A 23,180-nucleotide genomic window follows, 5' to 3' on the forward strand; every position below is an offset into this window, starting at 1 on the left:
ATTATCGGGATAAGAATCCTTTGCTGTTTCATTGAAAGTTATACCATTTTTGCATTTACTCACTAAACTATGTCATCAAATGCAAACGATTTCACGAGTCAATGCAGACGCATAAACGAGGCCTTTGCCTGATAATAATGTCCTTTGCTTGTTATATTTTCAGACAAAATAGGTGTGTGGTGCAATTATCGGAAATGGAACTGGCATATGCCATATTATGCACCCGCTGTATTGAAGTGTTTTACATTGCAATAAATATCTTTTTTCTGGTGTCCCGTTCCCTTCCGGTTTCACAGGATTTCCTCTGATGCTCTGATTGTGACAATAGCGGGCATCGAGTGTCCTGTGAATTATGTCGAAGACTCAAAGGTGGTTTGCATTACCGGAAGTGCGAATGCAACGTTTTCAGCTCCTGTAGTTTTGCGTCTTGCTGACCATGGACTTGCACGTACGGTATGAACGAAAATCGTCTTTGCACTCCTATGCAAGAAGAATATATGAAATTGTCCCTTTTAAATAACGCGACTATTGGGTTTAGGAAAGTTAATTTGGAATTTCTGGTTTTCATGTTTTATGGCCTATTGCCAGCGATTGGGTTTAATTGCAAGTCTATACCTGTGCTATCTATTCAGGAGTTAATTATAGGAATTTGAACCAATCGGCACAATAATTTGATACAACATTAGAGCAATTACCAACAAGAGTTAAATTCTTTGATAATGCACTTGATGAAGACAAAGCTCCCGATTTCAAAAGTTTGCTACAATGTGATTTGATGAGAATTTTCCAACAAATTAATATATTTATAGTTACAAGAGCCTCCCAGACATTTGATTGTAATTAGTCTCATGATTGTCCTCCAATATTCTTTAGGATCTGCCTGCCTGTTTCTTTCAGCTACCCGTCGCTTCGGTGATTGATGGGTTTCATCAAAAGACAGCATGTTGTAATTATGAGCAGATTTGCCTGTCAAAATTCTCTATTTTCACATTATTATGCTTGAAAACTCGGGTTAAAATGGAAATGATCTACAAAAACCTGTATCTATTACACAAATGGTTCAACCCTTTAATTGGGCGGTGTGGCTACAGTTGCCTTGATCGCTTCTTCAATCCCCTCTCCACTCCAAGCCTTCAAACATCTCCCCCCTCGACCAGAACTCCTCAACTCCCCCACCCCTCACTCCCACCACAACTCATTAACCCCTCATCCCCAAAGTCTAACCCATGATAATTATGACGTCATAGGTCACGTGGTATGGCGTGGTATCTTGGAAAAACCGAAAAACTTTGCACCTCTATAATCTCCGAAAGTGCTGCATAGAAAAAAAGTCAGACATGACTCATTGTAAAGATCTCCCCATGGGGAATAAAATATGTTGATAATGATGTCATAGGTGCCTCCATGATGACGTCATAATTCGACAAGTACAAAACTTCATCCGATGAAGATGAAATATCTTGAGCGTCATCGAGGGATAAATTGGTGAAGAAAAAATAATAATGATGACGTCATCGGTCACGTGTTCGGCCGCCATCTTGGAAAAAAACGAAAGAAAACTGCACCTCTATATCTCTGAAAGCGCTGCATAGAAAAACTTGGGACATGGCTCATTGTAAAGAACTCTCCATGTGGAATAACATTTGTTAATGATGATGTCAAAGGTGCCTCCATTATGTCGTCATAATTCGACAAGTACAAAACTTCATCCGATCAAGATGAAATTTCTTGAGTGTCATCGAAGGATAAATCAGTGGAGAGAAAAAAAACGATGACGTCATTGGTCACGCGGTTCGCTCGCCATATTTGTTTTAACGCAAAAGCCTTAAAAACCACTGAAAACACGTCCTGGTGAGGGTCTGCAATCTCTGATTGCTCTTTCTTGTTAATATTGTGTCACAACGATTAATTAATTTTTTATATGTACACAGTTGAGGCTCATGGAAGAGCTAAAACACCAAATATATCAGGATTTTTTTTTTTTTTTTTTGTATACATTATCGAGGCTCGTGAAAGAGCTAACATTTATCCCACAAACAAATCAAACAGACAAACAAACAAAGTGTATAAAAAGGGGAGCGGTAGACAAGATGGGGAGAGAAGGGGAAGCACATAAACACAACATTTGTGAGGGACATCGGGAATGTGTGGGAGGGAGAGGGCTTGGGGGGAGGCGGCTTGGGAAGGGAGGGGTGGGGGAAGTATAAACACAAGGACATCAAGGACTTCCAGGAAAGAAATTGGTATTTCAAAAAAGAGGATTTGGGGTGAAATTAGTGGGGGTAGAAGAGATCAAGGTTTTGGATTTTTTTTTTTTTTTTTTTTTTGTATACTGAATCGAGGCTCGTGAAAGAGCTAACATTTACTTCACAAACAAATGAATGAATGAATGAATGATCGTTTTAAGGCCATTTTCCCCGCTAGAGCGGGGGTTAGCCTTGCGGGCCCCATGACAATCACGGTTCCCTGTTTGAGGCATTGTTTCTATGGCTGGATGTCCTTCCTGACGCCAACCCTTTTTCACGCTTTTACGATGCGCAGGGGGGTTGACTCAGCCTGGGTACCTATTCTAAATCGGGGTACTCACCGTGATCATTCATCCCAGCAAGCTGGTACTCAATTTGCCGACCTCGGAAGGATGACAGGCTGAGTCAACCCACCTGGCGTTAATTCAGCGATCGACCGGGATTCGAACCCAGGATCCTAGGATCCGAAGCCGGCACCCTAACCGCTAAGCCAACACCAGGCTCAAAGCTAACTTCACAAACAAATCAACCAGACAAACATAATATATAAAAGAGGGAATGGAAGACAAGATGGGGAGAGAAGGGGAAGCACACAAACACAACATTTGAGAGCAGGGAGATGTGTGGGAGGGAGAGGGCTTGGGGGGAGGAGGCGTGGGAAGGGGAGGGGGTGGGAGAAGTATAAAACACAAGGACACCAAGGACTTCCAGGACAGAAGTTGGTATTTCAAAAAAGTGTAATTGGGGTGAAATTAGCGGGGGTAGAAAAGATCAAGGTTTTGGATGGGGGAAGATAAGAGATGGTGGTGAAAAGCTGTTTTAAAGACCTGGATGGTGGAGTGGGATTGAAGAGAGTGAGGGAGTTTGTTCCAGAGGCGGGAGAAAATAGGAATGAAGGAGTGAAGGTGAGCAGAGAGTCTTGATTTTGGCAGTTTAACCATAAGAGGTTTGCAGGCAGATCTTGTGCGACTTGGAGGAATATTTGCAGGACAGAGCCCAGAGAGAGCTGGGGGGGGAGGGGGGGGCAAGGCCAGAGAGGAGTCGGTAGAAGACGGAAAGACCACCAACCTGCCTGCGGTGAGTGAGTGAGAGGGCCTTGGAGTTAGCTTCATCGCGGGAGATTCCAATGATACTGAACGCTTTGGTTTCAACAGCGTGAAGACGAGCTAGGTGTGAGGCAGGAGCACCAGCCCAGAGGGGAGAGCAGTATTCCATTGAGCTGCAGATGAAAGCCTTGTATGTGGTGAGGAGCTCAGGTGTGCCAAGGAAGGACTTTGCACGATGGAGGATGCCCAGTCGGCGACTGGCTTTGGAGGCCAGATTTGAAATGTGGTTTTTCCAGGAAAGATCATGGCAGAAAGTGAGACCCAAAAGCTTGAAGTGGCAAGCTTGATCGGATGAAGTGACAGAACTTCTTGGAGAGGATTATTCAGAAAGTGGATAGGAGGGTTGTCCAGTCGGTCTTTTCGGAGAGACATCGTAAGAGAGTGAGATTTGTCAGGATTGAAAGACATGTTCCACTTGTTTGCCCAGTCAGTGATTTTGTCCAGGTCTGCAGAGAGTGAGGAGGCTGCAGACTGCCGATCTGAGGGATGAGGAATGGAGCGGCAGAGAGTGGAGTCATCAGCAAAGAGATAGAGAGGATTTTCAAGAGAGTCGGAGAGATCATTGATGAAGACCAGAAAAAGCACAGCGCCCAGAACACTGCCTTGGGGAACTCCAGCCTGAACAGGAAGAGGAGATGAGAGAAACCCATTCAGGGCCACACGTTGACTATGACTAGAGAGGAAGTCCGCCAGCCATGCGTGGAGATTTCCATGGATACCAAAGGAGGAGAGTTTGGTGAGCAGAGCGGGGTGCCAGACCGTATCGAAGGCACGTGATATATCGAGGGAGACAGCTCTAATTTCCTGTTTGGCATTGAGGACCTCCAACCATTGTTGAGACAGCAGAAGCAGCATGTCCAGAGTAGAGTGACCTGGTCTGAAACCAAATTGATGATCAGAGATCAAGCCATTGGAGAAGAGGAAAGATTTCATATCCGAAGCAATGATGGATTCCATGACTTTGCTGATAATTGGGAGAAGGCTGATTGGTCATAACATAACATAACAAGAAGGATGCCGTATAACACAAAGGAACAGCAAGAGAAGGGGGAAAAATAGATGGAGATGGACAAAAAATGGATGCAGGTAACTATGAGGGGCAGGGATGGACAAGAAAGATACAGAAGCAAAATTTTCGGAGGGTGGGGGTGGTTTAGCGGGTGTAGAAAAGATCATGATTTGGGTGGGGGATGATTTGAGATGGTGGCGAACAGCTGGGAAATGGATTTAGGCACGTTTTGAGCCTGCCGCCTGACCGAAGATCACCAAAGTTATTTCCACGCCAACCGACCACCTCCAGGCACCTATCCCTCTCCATTTGGATTCTCCAGCCTGAACCCACCCCCTCTCTCTATAATCCCCATCGTGTTGCTTTCGGTATTTTTCACTGCATTTCATTTTGATTTTCAGCAATTTTGGTAAATCAGTAGTTTCACTTTCCAACATCAGTTTTGCTTTGGGATATCAGTTTTGATTTGTCATTGCAACTTGTGATGTGATGCGAATGGTGCACAAAAAAGTCATCAAAAATATTTTTGGGGAATTAGTTTCGATTTTTCTAAAGGGCCTAAGGGGTCTGCAGTCTTTTAAGGGTCTTAAAAGGTCTAAAAAGGGTTTGGCACTGGACACACACACACACACACACACACACACACACACACACACACACACACACACACACACACACACACACACACACATACACACACACACACACACACACCTTCCACATGCAATTATGACGACCTAAAAATAAAGCGTAAGCCTCCACCTCCCAACTCTATCCCATCTTTGATCCTTCAACCCCCAAACTCCAAGAGTTCTCCCTCCCCTTCCCAACCCCAAGGCATCAATACCCTTCCTTTACTCAAGCCTTTAACTCCCCCTCCCCCATCCAAAGTCCTAACCCCCTGCACAAAGCCTCAACCAGCCCCTTCCAAAGTTGGCTCATCTTTACTCTCACCCTGTTCCTGCTCACAAAAGCAAACGGGCATTCCCACATGGAAACATTGAAACATTTAACGCTTTCTGCTCCCCTATCATGTTATCATGGACTTCACAGAAGCCTGCCACGGTTGCCCGTTCAACTCAGTTTTAAGAGAAAATAGTCGGAAATAATAGCAAGAACCTGTGTAACCTCCCCCGTAAAAATGCTGCATGAGAGAGCATCACATAATTATTTGGGTTGTCTACAAACAACATAACGCTCCTCAATCGCTGAGGCCTATCTTCACAAGGCCTTCGACGCCTATCAGCTGAAAATCATTTTAAGTGTCGCTTTGGTCATTTTACATTGAAGGTAAAATTAATAAGGAAAGCATGGCGATTGTGATTTGAACACATGGGCGGACACACGCACGGCTCTTTTTATAGTATGGACGTAATGAAGAGACAGTTTCGATCCCCCATTGCATCGTAGGATGCTTTGCGAATGGTGCATGAAAAAGGTTGCCAAAAATGATTTGCGGTGAGTTTTTTTTCCCCTTCATTCAAGTTGCTAAGACCATGGACCAAACTATGAACTACGCCATCTTGCCAGAGATAACTCCCCACTTGCGGTGATAGCTGAGATTATCCATGACAAACACAGACCTTCTGTCTCTTTATTTTTATATATATATATATATATATATATATATATATATATATATATATATATATATATACATATATATATACATACATACATACATACATACATACATATATATATATATATATATATATATATATATATATATATATATATATGAGCTAGGTATATATATATATACCTAGCTCATATATAGATATATATATACAGTGAAACCTTGACTTACGAGTTTAATTCGTTCTGTGACCGAGCTCGTAACTCAATTTGCTCGTTTCTCAAATTAAATTTCCCCATTAAAATGAATTGAAATGCTATTAATCCGTTCCAGCCCGCCAAAAAACCACACCAATTAAAAAAAAAAAAAAAATGTATATATAAATATCTCGCGCTTTATATTTCACCTGTATGCAGCATACAAGTTGGCAGGATGGCCTGGACTGTAGGTACGCACACTTGACTCTAAACTGTCCAGCCTGGGTTTGAATCCCGACCCAGCTATAACCTGTCATGTCAGTGTTTCACAGGCAGGGTGATTCATCAATGTGTGTACCGCTAAACTGGGCGCCCTGTTTGCGTCCCATTAGTTATTGGATGTTAAGGATCTCACCGTGTCTTCCACAAAGAGAAGGCGAGCTATCGCCGGCACTCTGAACAAGTTGTGGCCTGGCATGCTCTTCTCCTCTGCCGTTATATACGTCCTCCTCGGCATCTTTTTCCAGAAGAGCCCTGTCTCGTCACAGTTGAAGATTTGCTGGGGGATGTATCCTTCGGCTTCTATCAGTTCGGCAAAAGTAATAATAAAATCTTCAGCTGCCTTCACATCCAAGCTTGCTGCCTCACCATGCTTGACGACGGAGTGAATGCTGGTCCTCTTCTTAAAATTATCAAACCATCCCCGACTGGCTTTGAATGACTCTTCCGATGCCTCGTCCGTTGATGTTCCCACCGTCTGCTGCACCAAATCCCCGTAAATGTCTCGTGCCTTCTCACAGATGATGCTCTCGGTCACGGTATCTCCTGCGAGCTGCTTCTCCGTCAACCACACAAACAACAACTTCTCCATCTCTTCATGGACAGAGGTCCGGAGCTTTGAAATAATCTTAACGCCCTTGGCTGGCGTTATAGCCTTTATCGACTCCTTCTGCCTCAAAATCGTACATATATATATATATATATATATATATATATATATATATATATATATATATATATTGTTACAGACGCGGTTTTAGATGTTATATTGACCGAGCGGTGGTGTATTACCTCGTCCGAACAGTTACTCCCCGATTAGAACCCGATTCCACCCGACGTTGACCAGATCGCACCGCAGATATTCAATCGGGAAACCTCTAAAGCGACCGAAAGAGAAGGAAAAGAGAAGAAGACAGAGTACGGAGGAAGAACAGATTTATTATACACACACAAGCAAAAAGAAAGAACGACCAAAATTATTTACAAGCAATGGATGGAAAAAAACAGTCACACAGTGCATCGTTAGCTTATACTATTCATTTTACTTAACCCCAAGACAACGAGTAGGACAGACGACGTTCACACTTACACAAGGGATATTGCAGGCAGGTAGGGCTTGAGGTGGATTGCTGGAGAGGGAGGCAAGGTCGGAGGCAGCAGCTCTCAATTCCTCGAGGTTCTGGCGGGAAAACCCTCCGTCGCGTATCCGCTGCTGTAGACGTCACGCGCTGGCTCGGCACACCTGCTCCTCTCCTTCTGGTGGAGCCGTCTCCCTCCTTTCAGCGTGTCTCTCCAAAGCTGGTTCCCTTTCCGAGTACCTCTCCTCTTTGGCTTGGAGCGTTTCGCATCTCACCGCTCCTCTTGGTGTCGCCTCTTCGCTCATCTCCCAGGTCATCTCCCAGGTCATCTGGTGAAGCAGTCCCTTACAGTCGCTTTTATAACTCGGGGCGGAATCAAGCCGCCGGCTGTGAGGGCACGCCTACCGGTTCGCTCACCGCGGTGCTGATTGGACATGCGACCCTCTGGCTCACTCCTCCCCTCTATGACGAGGTGGAGACACGCCTTTCTTCTCCGAGATTAGCACATGGGCAATGGCGGCTTGCGGGATTGAACACAACTCGCACCCTTTTGAAAGGAACTTTGGAGAGCGGAGATGATTTGGGGAAATTGGAAGGGCCTATGCTTATTTTGTTTGATACAATGCAAAGTCAATCTAGTGGGAAACACATATTTAGCCTACATAGAATAAGGAAATACACTATTTAAAAAAGATATATCGTGACCTGCGTGTAAGTTTCATGGAATTAACTAGGAGGACGGCTGCGACCATTATTTACATTAACAGGGTGTTACACATAACAAAACCATACTTTTTACATTCGTTACACTTCCTCCAAAATTGTTACACTTCTCAAAAACCGTTACACTTCTCAAATTCGTTACACACTTCTCAAAACCGTTACTATATATATATATATATATATATATATATATATTGTTACAGACGTGGTTGTGGATGTTGGTTTACCGAGCGGTTTGGTATGACCGCGTCTGCACGTTTACCCGATTATACTCGAACGTTTGCCGAGTCGCGCTACGCTAGATCAATGAAGGAAAAGGACACAACGGCTGGGTTAAAAATGACACGACACCAAGGGTTCAGTTCTCAAGACCTCCGGAGGAGGTTATAATATTGCGGAAGGTCAGATTACAGGGATGAGAGAGACAGCATAGTAAGGTAGGCACTTAGACACACTTATCTTATTCCCGACAGACCACAGATAAACAGGACAAAACTGACTCACACGGGGATTGATGGCAAGGAAAGCGGGCAGTCGATGGCTCAAGGTGCACTCTTGGCTCAAGGACAGAATCGACCCGGTCCGGTCCAAAGATGCGGGGAGGTATCGTCGCGCTGGGGGTGGCGTCCTTTGCTCTCCATGGTTCAGGCGCATCTGACCTCACATCCGGTAAGTCGCTGCGTATATCCGGCGGGGAGTGACACGCCCTCGGCTCGTTAGCTCCGCCCCAGATGGAATCGGCCCGTTGCTTCTCATTGGGTGCGGGGGGTTACCGGCTCCGCCCTTGACGAGGGGCCGACAGGCAGCCCCTTCGTGGTAACCCCGTCGGCGCACATGGGTAATGGCGGCTAACCGAGCCGGAGTGAGGACGCACACTCCCCGCGCCGCGCCGCCCCCCTCTGTTGTTGTAGTTGTTGTTGTAGTTGTTGTTGTTGTTGTTGCATGGGGAAGATGGGAGGAGGTATGGGGAGGTCCTAAACTCACTACTGGTGCCATACGATCACATTCTGGTGCAACGAAGAGTCAGAATTAATGGAAACGAGTCCTTAACTGACATAGACTAAGAATAACTAGCAAGATGTCCGAAAGTTGTCTACGTGAGATGCGGTGGACCTGGGCACGACATTTAATGGGGGAAAAAGGGGAAGGTCGGTTCTACAGAGTGTTATTTACAGGCAATGGGACTAGGGAATGGGGGATTGGGGATAGTTGGGGAGTGTTGGGGAAATAGAGGAATATTTACAAGCGGATATGGAGGCCAAATGCCATATCCGCAACATTGCACCCTTCTCTACCCTCGGGGCGTCCCGACCCGATAAATTTTTACCTATTTTAGTGTGGCACTCAGATGTAATTCCCTCTACTATTAACTCTACCCTGAGTGCGACAGTTTTACGGATATTCACAAATGAGTAAATATGTCCCCCTGCGACGTTGCACCCTTCTCCTCACAGAAACACACCCACAGGATAACCGAATCACGGAAAGAATTCGCAAACTAAACATACAGCCGGTAGGGAGCATTATTTACAAGACTACGCTGATATTTACACTACTATCCAGGACCTGTTTTTGGAGGAACACATGCAGATGTTATGCATAGAGAGAGCACGCATGCCAGCATCGATACACCAACCCACGAGTGCTCTGTGGCCTTACGGCCTTTAATAATGTGCAGAGCACCCCTTCCAAGCACCAAAAGCACCACCCTTATTCATACAGTCAGCACCATCCGGTGCACCAATAAAGTGTTTATAGTCACCGGTGGTGTCGCAGCCGGCCGATGGTCTGCCGCTGGTCTTGCCTTCGTGTGGTGCACTTGGCCTTCTTACTGCTTTCAAAAATAAAGAAAGGCGCCAACCGCGTCCATTTCTGTATTGTGGCCGTCAGGGGCCAACTATTAGTGGTTCACCTGTATGGCATAGGTGCCACGTTGACCCATAGGTCCATCCACGGGTGGTGCTTGGCCGCAAACGAACTGCGGTCCATTGTGGGTGGCCACCAAAATTGCGGTCCATATGGTGTATCGATCCAGGCAGCAAGCAGCGAAAGTGCAGGCCCACAACTGCGGAGCCAGCACCTCTCTCTCCTCTCTCTCTGCCCCAAAGCCAGATCCTCGGAGGTGGGAGACAAAAGAAGCAGACAAGTGAGTAAGGTGGTAAGGGCGCAAAAGTGCACGCAATACAAGGTGATGCACACTGGGGGCACATGGGAACCAGGTGAGACAGGTACGTTCGTACCGTACGCCCCCCCCCCCCCACCAGGTAACCTACATGGCCCCTCCCTTACCCCTTACTGCATCCACAAAACACAACACTACCCATAAACATCTACTTTACCAATCAACAAACGTCCCTACTGTCTTCCCCGTTCCTCCCATAAACCAAATTCGTCTTCTCTCCCTCCTAACCAATCAAATTTGCCATTTTCAACTCTCATCATAATTTGCCATCACCAATTCATCATCAGTCCCTCCTAGGGAGGGAGAGATGGAATCACCCCAATGTCTCATCCACGTCGTGATGCGTCTCACAAATCCAACAGCAATTCTCCTTTCTGCAACACAAACAAAGAAAACACAGGTGTGGAGTCATCATCATCACAGGTAAGTGGCTGCGTATGGTGCGACAGGTTCATCAATCCTAACTATTTCCTAAATGACTTTAACAACTTTACACTACCCGGGGTCTTTCTCCTGCCAAACCATTGGCCCTCTTACACTATGGGTTCTAAAAACCAATTCCCATTGGCCAAACTGTGGTGCTTTTCAATTTGGGGTCTCACTCCCCCGATTCATCTCCCGGTGCCCTCGCACAATTTCTGGGCCGCGACGTGTAGCTCTCCCAACAGGTCTACCCACCTGCACACCTCCACCACTGCAGTTGCCTCCGAGCTTACCTGCTCCTTACCCTAACCTAACTACCTGGGGAAGGCCCTCTGGCGCTCTCCCCACTCGGTGCCCTCTCTGGCACTGGGCTGCCCGATCCAGACCCGGGATCCTCAGGCACCCACTCACAACTACCGGCTCCCAGAGCCCACCTGCGGCCTCACCTGGCCGACATCCTCACAGTGGTGGAGTGCCCAACCAACTACACACACTAACAGGCTACACGCCCAGCCATTTCCACAACACTAATGCACCCATCCACAATACCATTCTGCAACCGCACCACAAATGCCAATATCCAAACACAATTTACCTATACCCTCTACCTAACACTTACACTACCCGCCCCGGGTACTCGTGAAAGGGGTCCACTCTTCCCCCCCATCCACACCTTCGCACCATGCACACCACTCCGTACCACTTACTCCAACTCTCTCCACACACCTGTACTTGCACACCTGTGCTCTCACACCTGGTGCCACCTGCACCCTTCTCTCCCCAAGCGCATTCGCGCTGATCCACACACTCACTACTCATCCACTACTCCACACACCTGTCCAGTTGCACACCTGTGCAATCACACCTGTTCAATCCTCACACAGCATCATCTCATCTAACTACTCCCCTCTGAAACTTGCGCTTCCCAGTCGTCCCTTTAAACTATTGCGCTCCCTCGTCATTATCATCCATACTAATCTACCTGCGTCCCCACTACAGGTATCAGTCACTAACTAAACTTAACGTCACCTACTGTCATCTTCGCTAGATCCCTATCAATATCCTAACCCACCCGGGCTAGTTTTCACTGCCATACACCCCATAAGCTATTGCTCCTTTGCCCCCCACATGGGAAGGGTGGCAGGGATGCCAACCTTACCCACCGGGCCCATCGCTCACTACCAATTTTGCACATCAAATTTCCACAAATCAAAAATTTGCCAATCACTAATCATCTGCCAATCATTACTGCCAATCCTTTGCCAATCATCAAATTTTGTTTTTCTCTAATTTTGGGGCCAAAACACTAACCTCATCACCCGTCTACTCACTACTGCCTCTCGGTGCGCCAATTCCCGTCCAAAGCCCGGCTTCGTAAAGCCGAGCAATGAATGCGGGTTGTTCCGTGCCAGCGGCTGGATGCGTCCGGCATTCGGTGCAGGGACGGGGGCTTACCCGTGCCGAGATCCCACGCACCATCTCGGCACGGAGCCATCCAATGTCCCGCTCTCGACCTGCCGGCACGTCTCACCAAAAAGTGGTCGCCATGACGACCCTTTCTATCGGGCTGCCAGCTCCGCCTAGTGGAGCACGGACGCGGCCGTTCAAAGCGAGGCCCAGCACGCACCGAGGGCCCGATTCGGCTAAAAGTCGCTCTAACCTCTAAACCGGTTACCGTCGATGCTTCACCTGGACGCTTACACCCCGCAGCCCGTTCCTTGCTCACACATCCAGCCGTTTCCATGCTCCTCGTACCTTTCCTTACACACCCAGGTACACCCATTCCACTCACAGCCTTGGTCACACACCTGACCACCGAACACTTTGGCACACATTCGTTGGTCGCACACCTCACCAACACACCTCTTCGCGCCCCCTCCTCTGTCACCTCCTCTGTGACAATCACAGGTGTGCTCTCATTCGCACACCCAACCACGTGCCTCACCACCAACTCCAGCGTGCATTCCCACTCACGCTCTACCATTCCAGGTGTGCATCCTTCCATCCCAGGTGTACATCCTCGCTCACCTGTCACAACCAACTCACTCTCCTTGTCACTCTCACTACTCTCACCTCCATTCTTGACAGCGCACTCACCCTTACTCTTGACAGCGCACTCTTTCCTCATGCACCTGTCCGTCACACACCTTTCTCGCGCACACTCTCCCGTTACACCCTCTGTAACACTTTCCACACCGCGCTTCCATGTGCTCCCTCGCACACGCGCTACGACCGACTCACTCTCGCCAGCACCCTCACTCCTTGGCACGCACTTTTTCCTCACACACCCCAGAGTCGGACTTTCTCGCACACCTCCTTTTTCGCACACCAGACCTGTCGCACACTTCACCAGCGGCCTCTCACGAACACCCGGGTCCATCTTCGCTCTTTCACGAGCCTCGATCTTGTATACAAAAAAAAAAAAAAAAAAAAATCTCGACCCCCAAGCTTCTTAAATCCCCTGGCGCATCATACGCACGACCATATTGGTCACCACTTACACCGGGTCCTCTTCCTCTTCGCTTCTCCTCCATCACCTGCGAATCCCTCATCCGGTTAATGAGCACATCATCACGATCCAAACACAGACTTTGGACCAATTCTTTTATCTCCTCTTTTATCTCTTTCTTATCCCCTCTCCGTCGCTTCTTCATTTCGCTCACCCCCTCTTCCACTTCTTCTAATTTGTGCTTCACCTCTTTTATTCCCCGGTACGTCTCCTCAAGCTCGTCCTCCAAGGCTACCTTGACCGTTTCCATGTGCGTCCTCACCTGCCGGTCCTTCGTCTCCATTACCTCTATCACCTCGTCCAACCTCGTTGTCAGTCCCTCACGTACCATCTGACATTCCCTCTTCGTCGCTATCAAGTCATCTTTTAGTTCTTTCTGTGTCGCTTTTAATCCTCCTAATACCGCAGTGTTCCTTTGAACCTGCTCCGTTACTTCTTTTTGTCCCTCCGTCAGCTGTTCCACCTCCTGCGTCAGGACCTCTATGCCCCCTTGTAACTTTACAGTCCCCTTTCTCACCTCCTTCTCCATGTGCTCCTTACAGTGCCTCACCTCCTCGCGCACTCCTCCGACCTCCTCACTCACTCCTCTTCTGATCTCCTCTCCCATCACTTGCATCTCCTGCCCAGATGCCACCCTCATCTGCTCCATTTCCTCCCTGTGAGCATCCAGTTTGGTTTCTACCCCCATTCTGACCCCCTCTATCTGCTGCCCCATTTGTTTAACTTCCCTTTCCGCTTGGTCCCTCATGTCCCTCAATTTGCCTTCCATTCTGTTTTCTAACCCCTCTAACCCATTTTTCACCCCCTCTAACTGATTCTCCTGGGCAGCCATTCTGTTTTCCACCCCCGTTAACCCATTCTTTACCTCTTTTATCCCGTTGTCTAACCCCTCACCGGTACCCCTCGCTTCGTCCCTCATTACCCCCATTTGGTTTCCCATTACCCCCAATTGGCCCTCCAATCGCTCACTCTGAGCATCCATCCGGTTCCCCATTACCCCCATCATTCTGCTTTCCATTTCTTCGCTATTCTTGTCCATAAGGGCCTTCATTTGTAGAAAAAAAAGGTTCAAATCCACCAGGGGCGCTGCCACGGTCGCGGGCGCGGTCGCCGTGACCAGCGAGGCGCCATTTTGTGCGTCTGCTACCCTCGCTGCTTCACTCTCCTCACGTCCCTCAATTTGGTCCTGGACCGACCCTGCCTCACTCTCCTCTACCGGACCCCAGCTGTCTTGATCCGCCATAGCGCGACTTTCAAAATTCGGGTTTTTATATTTTGTAAAACACAATCAAATTTCGCCGTTATAATTTCGAGCGCGGGAAACGCGCTCCGGATCGAATTCTACCTCCCAACACCAATTGTTACCCTAGTGGTACAATTGGTGTTCCAAAATTTGGGCCTAATAAATTTAGTCCCAGGTCCGAATCCGACACTCCTGACACCAAATGTTACAGACGCGGTTGTGGATGTTGGTTTACCGAGCGGTTTGGTATGACCGCGTCTGCACGTTTACCCGATTATACTCGAACGTTTGCCGAGTCGCGCTACGCTAGATCAATGAAGGAAAAGGACACAACGGCTGGGTTAAAAATGACACGACACCAAGGGTTCAGTTCTCAAGACCTCCGGAGGAGGTTATAATATTGCGGAAGGTCAGATTACAGGGATGAGAGAGACAGCATAGTAAGGTAGGCACTTAGACACACTTATCTTATTCCCGACAGACCACAGATAAACAGGACAAAACTGACTCACACGGGGATTGATGGCAAGGAAAGCGGGCAGTCGATGGCTCAAGGTGCACTCTTGGCTCAAGGACAGAATCGACCCGGTCCGGTCCAAAGATGCGGGGAGGTATCGTCGCGCTGGGGGGTGGCGTCCTTTGCTCTCCGTGGTTCAGGCGCATCTGACCTCACATCCGGTAAGTCGCTGCGTATATCCGGCGGGGAGTGACACGCCCTCGGCTCGTTAGCTCCGCCCCAGATGGAATCGGCCCGTTGCTTCTCATTGGGTGCGGGGGGGTTACCGGCTCCGCCCTTGACGAGGGGCCGACAGGCAGCCCCTTCGTGGTAACCCCGTCGGCGCACATGGGTAATGGCGGCTAACCGAGCCGGAGTGAGGACGCACACTCCCCGCGCCGCGCCGCCCCCCTCTGTTGTTGTAGTTGTTGTTGTTGTAGTAGTTGTTGTTGTTGTTGTTGTTGTTGCATGGGGAAGATGGGAGGAGGTATGGGGAGGTCCTAAACTCACTACTGGTGCCATACGATCACATTCTGGTGCAACGAAGAGTCAGAATTAATGGAAACGAGTCCTTAACTGACATAGACTAAGAATAACTAGCAAGATGTCCGAAAGTTGTCTACGTGAGATGCGGTGGACCTGGGCACGACATTTAATGGGGGAAAAAGGGGAAGGTCGGTTCTACAGAGTGTTATTTACAGGCAATGGGACTAGGGAATGGGGGATTGGGGATAGTTGGGGAGTGTTGGGGAAATAGGGGAATATTTACAAGCGGATATGGAGGCCAAATGCCATATCCGCAACAATATATATATATATATATATATATATATATATATATATATACTGTATATATATATATATATATATATATATATATATATATATATATATATATATATATATATATATATATATATATATATATATATATAATAATAATAATAATAATGCATTTATTTTATATAGCGCTTTTCAGGAAGCCCAAAGACGCTTTGACAGAGTGCAAAACATAATAAAAACATAAAAACAATTGCAAAAAGAAGAATAGGGAAATATTCAAAGCACAAAGGAGGGAGAAGGAGAGGAGATAGTCAGGGGTTAGATGCTGTGGGTTAAATGTTGAATGCAGTGTTGAACAGGTGGGTCTTGAGTGATGTTTTGAATGTGGTGAGTGAGGAGGAGTCTCTGATGGTGTGAGGTAGCGAGTTCCAGAGGGTGGGAGCAGCGATGGAGAAGGCCCTGTCCCCCCAGGATCTAAATTTGGTCTGGATGGGGGGGGGGGGGGGGGGGGTCAGGAGGTTGGTACCAGCAGAGCGGAGGTTGTGGGTGGGAGTGTGTCTGGAGAGGAGGTCAGCCAGGTAGGATGGGGCCAGGTTATGGAGGGCTTTGTAGGTCAAGAGGAGGATTTTGTACTGGATTCTCTGGGAGATGGGGAGCCAGTGAAGCTTGTAAAGGACGGGGGTGATGTGGTCACGGGTCCGGGAATGGGTGAGTAGACGGGCAGCGGAGTTCTGAATGTATTGGAGTTTATTGGTGATTGTTGAGGGTGAACCATAAAGGAGGCTATTGCAGTAGTCCAGACGGGAAGTGATGAAGGCGTGGATGAGGGTTTCTGCAGCCATGGTGGAGAGGGATGGACGGGGCCAAGAACTGAACCTTGGGGGACACCTTGGGGGAGGGGAGCAGTGGGGGATTTGCAGTTATTGATGGAGATGAACTGACGTCTGTCAGAGAGGTATGATTTAATCCAAGAGAGGGCAGTGCCGGTAATGTTAAAGGTGGTTTCAAGTCGGGTGAGGAGGATGGTGTGATCGATGGTGTCAAAGGCGGCGCTGAGGTCGAGGAGGATGAGAATGTTGAGGTTGCCAGCGTCAGAGGAGAGGAGAAGGTCGTTGGTGATTTTGAGGAGAGCAGTTTCAGTACTGTGGTAGGAGCGGAATCCGGATTGGAATGTTTCATACAGGTTATTGGCAGAGAGGTGATGTTTGAGTTGAGTGGCTACAGCGCGTTCCAAAACCTTTGACAGAAAGGGTAGGTTGGAGATGGGTCTGAAGTTATTTAGGGTGTCAGGGTTTAGTCCAGGTTTTTTCAGAATGGGGGTAACAGCAGCAATTTTGAGGGATGGTGGGACGATGCCTGTAGACAGGGAGGAGTTTATTGTTGCAATGATAAGTGGAGAGAGAGCAGGAAGGGAGGCCTTGACAAAGCTGGAGGGGATGGGGTCAAGAGTGCAGGTGGCAGTTTTCATTCCGATGAGTTCAGAGAGGTCAGTAGGGGAGACTGGGGAGAATTGAGACAGGGGATGGCAGGATAAGGGGGGGCAGGTGGTTTGAGCAGGTGCGGCGGTGGTCAAGCTGTTGTAGATGTTTTCAATTTTGCGTTGGAAGAATGAAAGGAAGGAGATGCAGTTGTCTATTGTGAATGACTGGGTGGTGGTGTTCAGGGGGCTGAGGAGTTTGTTTATTGTAGAGAAGAGTGCTTTTGGGTTTCCGGAGCCAGAGTGGATAATTTGAGAGTAGTAGGCGGAGCGGTCGCGGGAGAGGGCATCTTTATAGTGTTGTATGTGGTCCTTGTAGGCCTGGGAGTGAACTGTGAGACCTGTTTTATTGCGGAGTCTTTCAAGTTGGCGAGCACGAGTTTTCATCAGGCGGAGTTCAGGGGTAAACCAGGGAGCAGAATGGGTGAAAGAAACTGTTTTGGTTTTTATAGGCGCAAGTTGGTCAAGGCAGTTGGAGAGAGTGTGGTTGTAGTAGTCAGTGAGGTCAGAAGGGGTGTGGAGGTCAACGAAGGGAGAAGTGGACATTTTTTCAGAGAGGGTCGATGAGAATGAGGTAGGTGAAAGAGCGTTTAGCTTACGGAAGTTGATAGTGCGATAATGCCTTGGTGCTGGGGTGGGGATGTTGATGGTCAGAGTGATGGCTAGGTGGTCAGAGAGAGTGAGGTCGGAGCCAGAGAGATGGTGCAAAATTAGTCCAGTAGAGCAGACAAGGTCCAAAATGTGACCACGGTTATGGGTAGGAAAGTTGACATGTTGAGTGAGGTTAAAGCAGGTGAGTAAATCAGTGAAGTCAGTGGTTAGCGTGGAGTCAGTGGAGTCCATGTGGATATTGAAATCACCAAGGAGGAGGATTGAGGGGGAGAGGGAACATAGCTGGGTCAGAAAGTAGGAGAAGTCAGATAGGAATGATGGGTGTGGTTTGGGAGGGCGGTAGACAACAGCCATGACTGACTGTGTGTGACCAGAGAGTTTAAAAGCCAGGTGTTCAAATGATGGAGCAGATGAGATGGAGATGAGGTTGGTCTTGATGGCTTGTCGGTGAATAACGGCAATTCCACCACCTCGGCCCTCCGAGCGTGGTTTATTGATGTAAGAATATCCATTGGGTGTGGTGAGGTTGAGCGTGTAGTAGTCCAGTGGTTGTTGCCAGGTCTCAGTGAGACAGAGAAAGTCCAGTTTATTTTCCAGGATGTAGTCGTTCAGGATGAGGCATTTGTTGTTGAGGGACCGGGTATTGAACAGGGTGAGCTTGATGTTGTTTTGTACGGCGGGTATGAATCCAGGTGATTTGGCCAGGGTTCGCAGACAGGAGGTGCGATTTTGTGCGTTGTTGTGACCAGGTGTGTTGGGACGATGAGTGGGAGTGCGCTGAGCCGACCAGAGGATGGGGATGGAGTGACCTGATTGTAAATAAACAAACTTACGACCGGAGCCACGGTGAATGTACCTGGGTCGACGCAGGAGTCCATTCGATTTGATTGCAGAGATGCATGATGGGGTGGAGCGGGTTTTAAGCAGGAGAAGCCTTGCGGCGGAGTACCGCAGAGCCATGCCAGCAGGAGCGAAGGGACGAGCACGAGGCCAAGGGTGAGGAGGCGAAACAATCGTCACAACCCACGGGAGTGGGCCCGAGGAAACAGCGAAGGAGCCGAGCAGGTGAAGCCAGGAGCAGAGCCGGTACCATGCAGAGGGCAGACAGGAGCGAAGAGACGAGCACGAGGCCAAGGTTGAGGAGGCAAAGCGGCAAATGCAGCGGCAAACGACCGCCGCCGCTAATCAAGATCACGGCGGCAAACCGCCACCACCGCCGCTGCAAACAATGGGCACAACCCACGAGAGTGAGCCCGAGGAAACAGCGAAGGAGCCGAGCAGGTGAAGCCAGGAGCAGCAGAGCAGAGCCGGGACCGTGCAGAGGGCAGACTCAATGGCCAAAAAATCCACCACGACCACCAGGAAAGCAAGATACGGACAATGGTCCAGTCAGAGAAGCGGCGAGCAAGTGACGCCAGCGTCCTCTCACGACCGGACCGGAAACTATCTATCAGTATATATATATATATATATATATATATATATATATATATATATATATATATATATATATATATATATATATATATATATATATATATATATATATATATATTATATATACTGTATATATATATATATATATGTATCTGTATATATATATATATATATGTATATGTATATATATATATATATATATATATATATATATATATATATATATATATATTATATATCTATAGATCTATATATATATCTATATCTATATATATATCTATATATATCTATATATATATCTATATATATATATCTATATATATATATATCTATATATATATATCTATATATATATATATCTATATATATATATCTATATATATATATATCTATATATATATATCTATATATATATATATCTATATATATATATATATATATATTGTTGCGGATATGGGATTTGCATCCATCCATATCCGCTTGTAAATATTCCCTATTTCCTCAATACTTCCCAACTCTCCCCAATCCCCCATTCCCTAGTCCCATTTTCTGTAAACAACACTCTGTAGACCCGACCTCCCCCTATTTCCCCCATTAAATGTCGCATCCAGGTCCACCGCATCTCAGGTAGACAACTATAGGACATCTTGCTAGTTATTCTTAATCTATGTCAGTTAAGGATTCGTTTCCATTAATTCTGACCCTTCGTTGCACCAGAATGTGATTGTATGGCACCGTTAGGAAGTTTAGGACCTCCCAATACCTCCCCGTAGCTCTTCTCACAGTTCTCTTCAACAACAACAACAACAACAACAACGAGCGCAGGGAGTGCGCGTCCTCACTCCGGCTTTGTAGGAGTGGTGGGAGGACACCAGGCCTTCCCAACGAGCCGCCATCGGACATGTGCTCGACGGGGTTACCAAACAGGGGCTCCCTGTCGGCTCCTCGTCAAGGGCGGAGCCCGGTAACCCCCGCACCCAATGGAAGCGGCGGACCGGCCCCAGTTGGGGCGGAACCAACCAGCCGAGGGCGTGTCACTCCCCGTTGAGCATACGCAGAGAGAGAGAGAGGTGACGTCAGATGCGCGCCGAGCTTGGAGCAAGCAAGACCACCTCCGAGCGCTGTGAGACCTCCTGCATCTTTGAACCGTGCTTATCCTGTCCCCGAGCCAAGGTGCACCTTGTGCCAGCGACCTACCTGTCCATTCCTGCCATCAATCCCCGTGTGAGTCTACCTTGTCCGTTTGTCCGTGGTCTGTCGGGGAATAGATAAGACTGTATTTCAGTGCCCATCTCTTCTGTGTCTTTACCTCACTCTGCCTTGTAATCTACCCCCTTTTCTCCACCACTGTAATTATACCCTCCTCCGGAGGTCTTGAGAACTGTACCCCCCTTGCGTCGTTTCATCTTTCCCAGTCGTCGTGTCCTTTCCATCATTGATTTAGCATCGTGCGATTTGGCCAACGTCTGGGTGAATCGGGTGAGTCGGGAAGAAACGGGGAACAACTGTTCGGCCGCGGTTACCTCCGCTCGGTAAATAACATCCAGTCCGCGGACCGTAACAATATATATATATATATATATATATAGATATATATATATGTAGAAATAAAAATAAATAAAATTATAAATAATAATATAAAAATATAATATAATATGACAGAAGATAGAATAGAATGGATGGATGAAAACAATTAGCCATTGGATGACCAGCAGAGAATGTTCATATTGATGTTTAGAGACTTTTGAATTATTTTATGGGTTTTTTTTTTCCTATTCTTTATGTAATTTGTGTTTGCTGGACATCTTGCACTATCTTGGGAGCAGGACAACCTAGCACAATTCTCTTATATGGACGTTTGGTCATCTCCGTACACCTGGGGTGGGCGACCTCCTCCCGAAGCCGGAAGTCTGGCTGTTGTGGGCTCGGGGCAGACTGTCCTCCTCGATATAAACACGCCTATCCTGAAGATGTTGCTAATTCAAGGTTAGTACTGGACAGCCAAAGTGTATTTGTCTGGATCACACACTGTCTACAGTGTCTGTCATCTTAATTATATTCATGAAGGGTTCGTACATCTTACTTATTTACACTATTCACTTGAGTTCTATTTTATTTGAATTTAATTTACAACGGAAATTAAAATTATTTTAAATATTACAAGTGGTGCTTGTTTTTGGTTTTTTTCACAGTGCAGGTGTACGCGTCTAGTACTGTAGTAGGGTGCGATGTGGTTTACCACTCGTTGTTTTTAGCTATTGCTGCTGGATAGCTCTGCAAGCGAATAGAAGGCCAAGTGTGTAAGCCCTTTCTTCCGGTACATAATCTCCACCCTTGCCATGACTTTCGGACTACTTCCTTGTGGTGCACCATGGCAAGAGTGCTCTTGAGGGTACTGGCTAAATGTCTAGAGGATCTCGGAGTAGGTTGGTACCCTGGAGGTGTAGTGGGCACGGCCCTCCATTGTGAGGACTTCCTGTGACACTCACCAATCCAACCACAGTAGGTGGAGCTCTTTAGCCTTGGTAGGCATTCCACCTCGGAGAAGGAAACTCTGATTGCAAATCCCCTGCTGCCTTGCACGGTATGTCTCTTTAGACAAAGGCCTGGTCCACAGTTGATTCTGTGGTGGTCAGGAAGAGCCTCCGGCCACAAAAAACATGCCTCAAACATGCCTTTTGGTGAAGCAGCCTTTGGGTGAATCACGGTTTACACATGCAAGCATGGAAATGGCCGTAAAATGAAGATGATGATGATGCCGATGACAAGCTTGGAAATTTTTTTTTTTAAATGCTCAGCATGAACTTTTCGCCAATTTTTTTTTATCGAGCTTCCGAAAAATACATTGTTGAACAATCTGTGTCAAGAAACTTTGTGAAAAATTGTTGAATAAACAATGTTGAACAAACTATATGGTGAACCCATCTATACTTGACTGTGCAAATTGGAACAGTAAAGAGATTCCCACAGGGCATGTTCATGGACCACCACCCAAAGCGGCGAAGTTTGCAATGGTCACATAGATCTTCACAAGTTCACATTTGCACCACTTTGTATGTGCAAAGGCACTTTGGATTTGAGGGATTAGTTCCTTTGAAGGTGTATGCACTGCCTGGTGAGAGTGCCAAGACAGGGCAATTGCATTGAAATAAAACCAGAGGCCTTTCGGAGAAAACCGAAATTCCAGAACTCAGCAGTCACTCTCACAAAAATCTCCTATGATTTGTCATTAGATCAGATGGAAATATGATAAGATTTTCACCTGAAGCTGAAACTTTGTGAAGCCATAAAGTAACAAATCATCCAGCTGCACATGAAGTTGGGCAGAATATTAAACAACGTGAGGTGATGCATGAGGCTGACTGTTTCCCTGAGCCTGAATACAAATGCACAGCACACTAATGGCTATGGCATTTTATCGTTGTGGATGCTATTTTAAGGAAAAATGTAACGAGGAAATATATAAACTAATTAATATCTTGTGTTAATAATTGTAATTGTAATTGTTAATAGCCTGGTGTTGGCTTCGCGGTTAGGGTGCTGGCTTGGGATCCTAGGGATCCTGGGTTCGAATCCCGGTCGATCGCTGAATTAACGCCAGGGGGGTTGACTCAGCCTGTCATCCTTCCGAGGTCGGCAAATGGAGTACCAGCTTGCTGGGATGAATGATCACGGTGTGTACCCCGGTTTAGAATAGGTACACCGTATCCCTGCGCATCGTAAGAGGCGACGAAGGGTTGGCGTCAGGAAGGACATCCGGCCATAAAAACATTGCCTCAAACAGGGAACCATGATTGTCA

The 23,180-nt window shown here is 47.2% G+C and overlaps 1 protein-coding gene across 1 annotated transcript in view; it reads left to right on the top strand.

Annotated features, from left to right (window-relative positions):
- The window catches only part of PKHD1L1 (PKHD1 like 1), a 513,959-nt gene that overhangs the window by 250,511 nt on the left and 240,268 nt on the right, over positions 1-23,180 (top strand). Inside the window, exons 44-45 of the mRNA XM_078766275.1 lie at positions 297-453; positions 21,207-21,366. Coding sequence (XP_078622401.1) covers positions 297-453; positions 21,207-21,366 — 317 coding nt within the window. The remainder of the gene's footprint in view (positions 1-296; positions 454-21,206; positions 21,367-23,180) is intronic.

Source organism: Myxine glutinosa, chromosome 12, assembly GCF_964187855.1.
Source record: "Myxine glutinosa chromosome 12, kmMyxGlut1.1, whole genome shotgun sequence".
NCBI classification, from domain to species: domain Eukaryota; kingdom Metazoa; phylum Chordata; class Myxini; order Myxiniformes; family Myxinidae; genus Myxine; species Myxine glutinosa.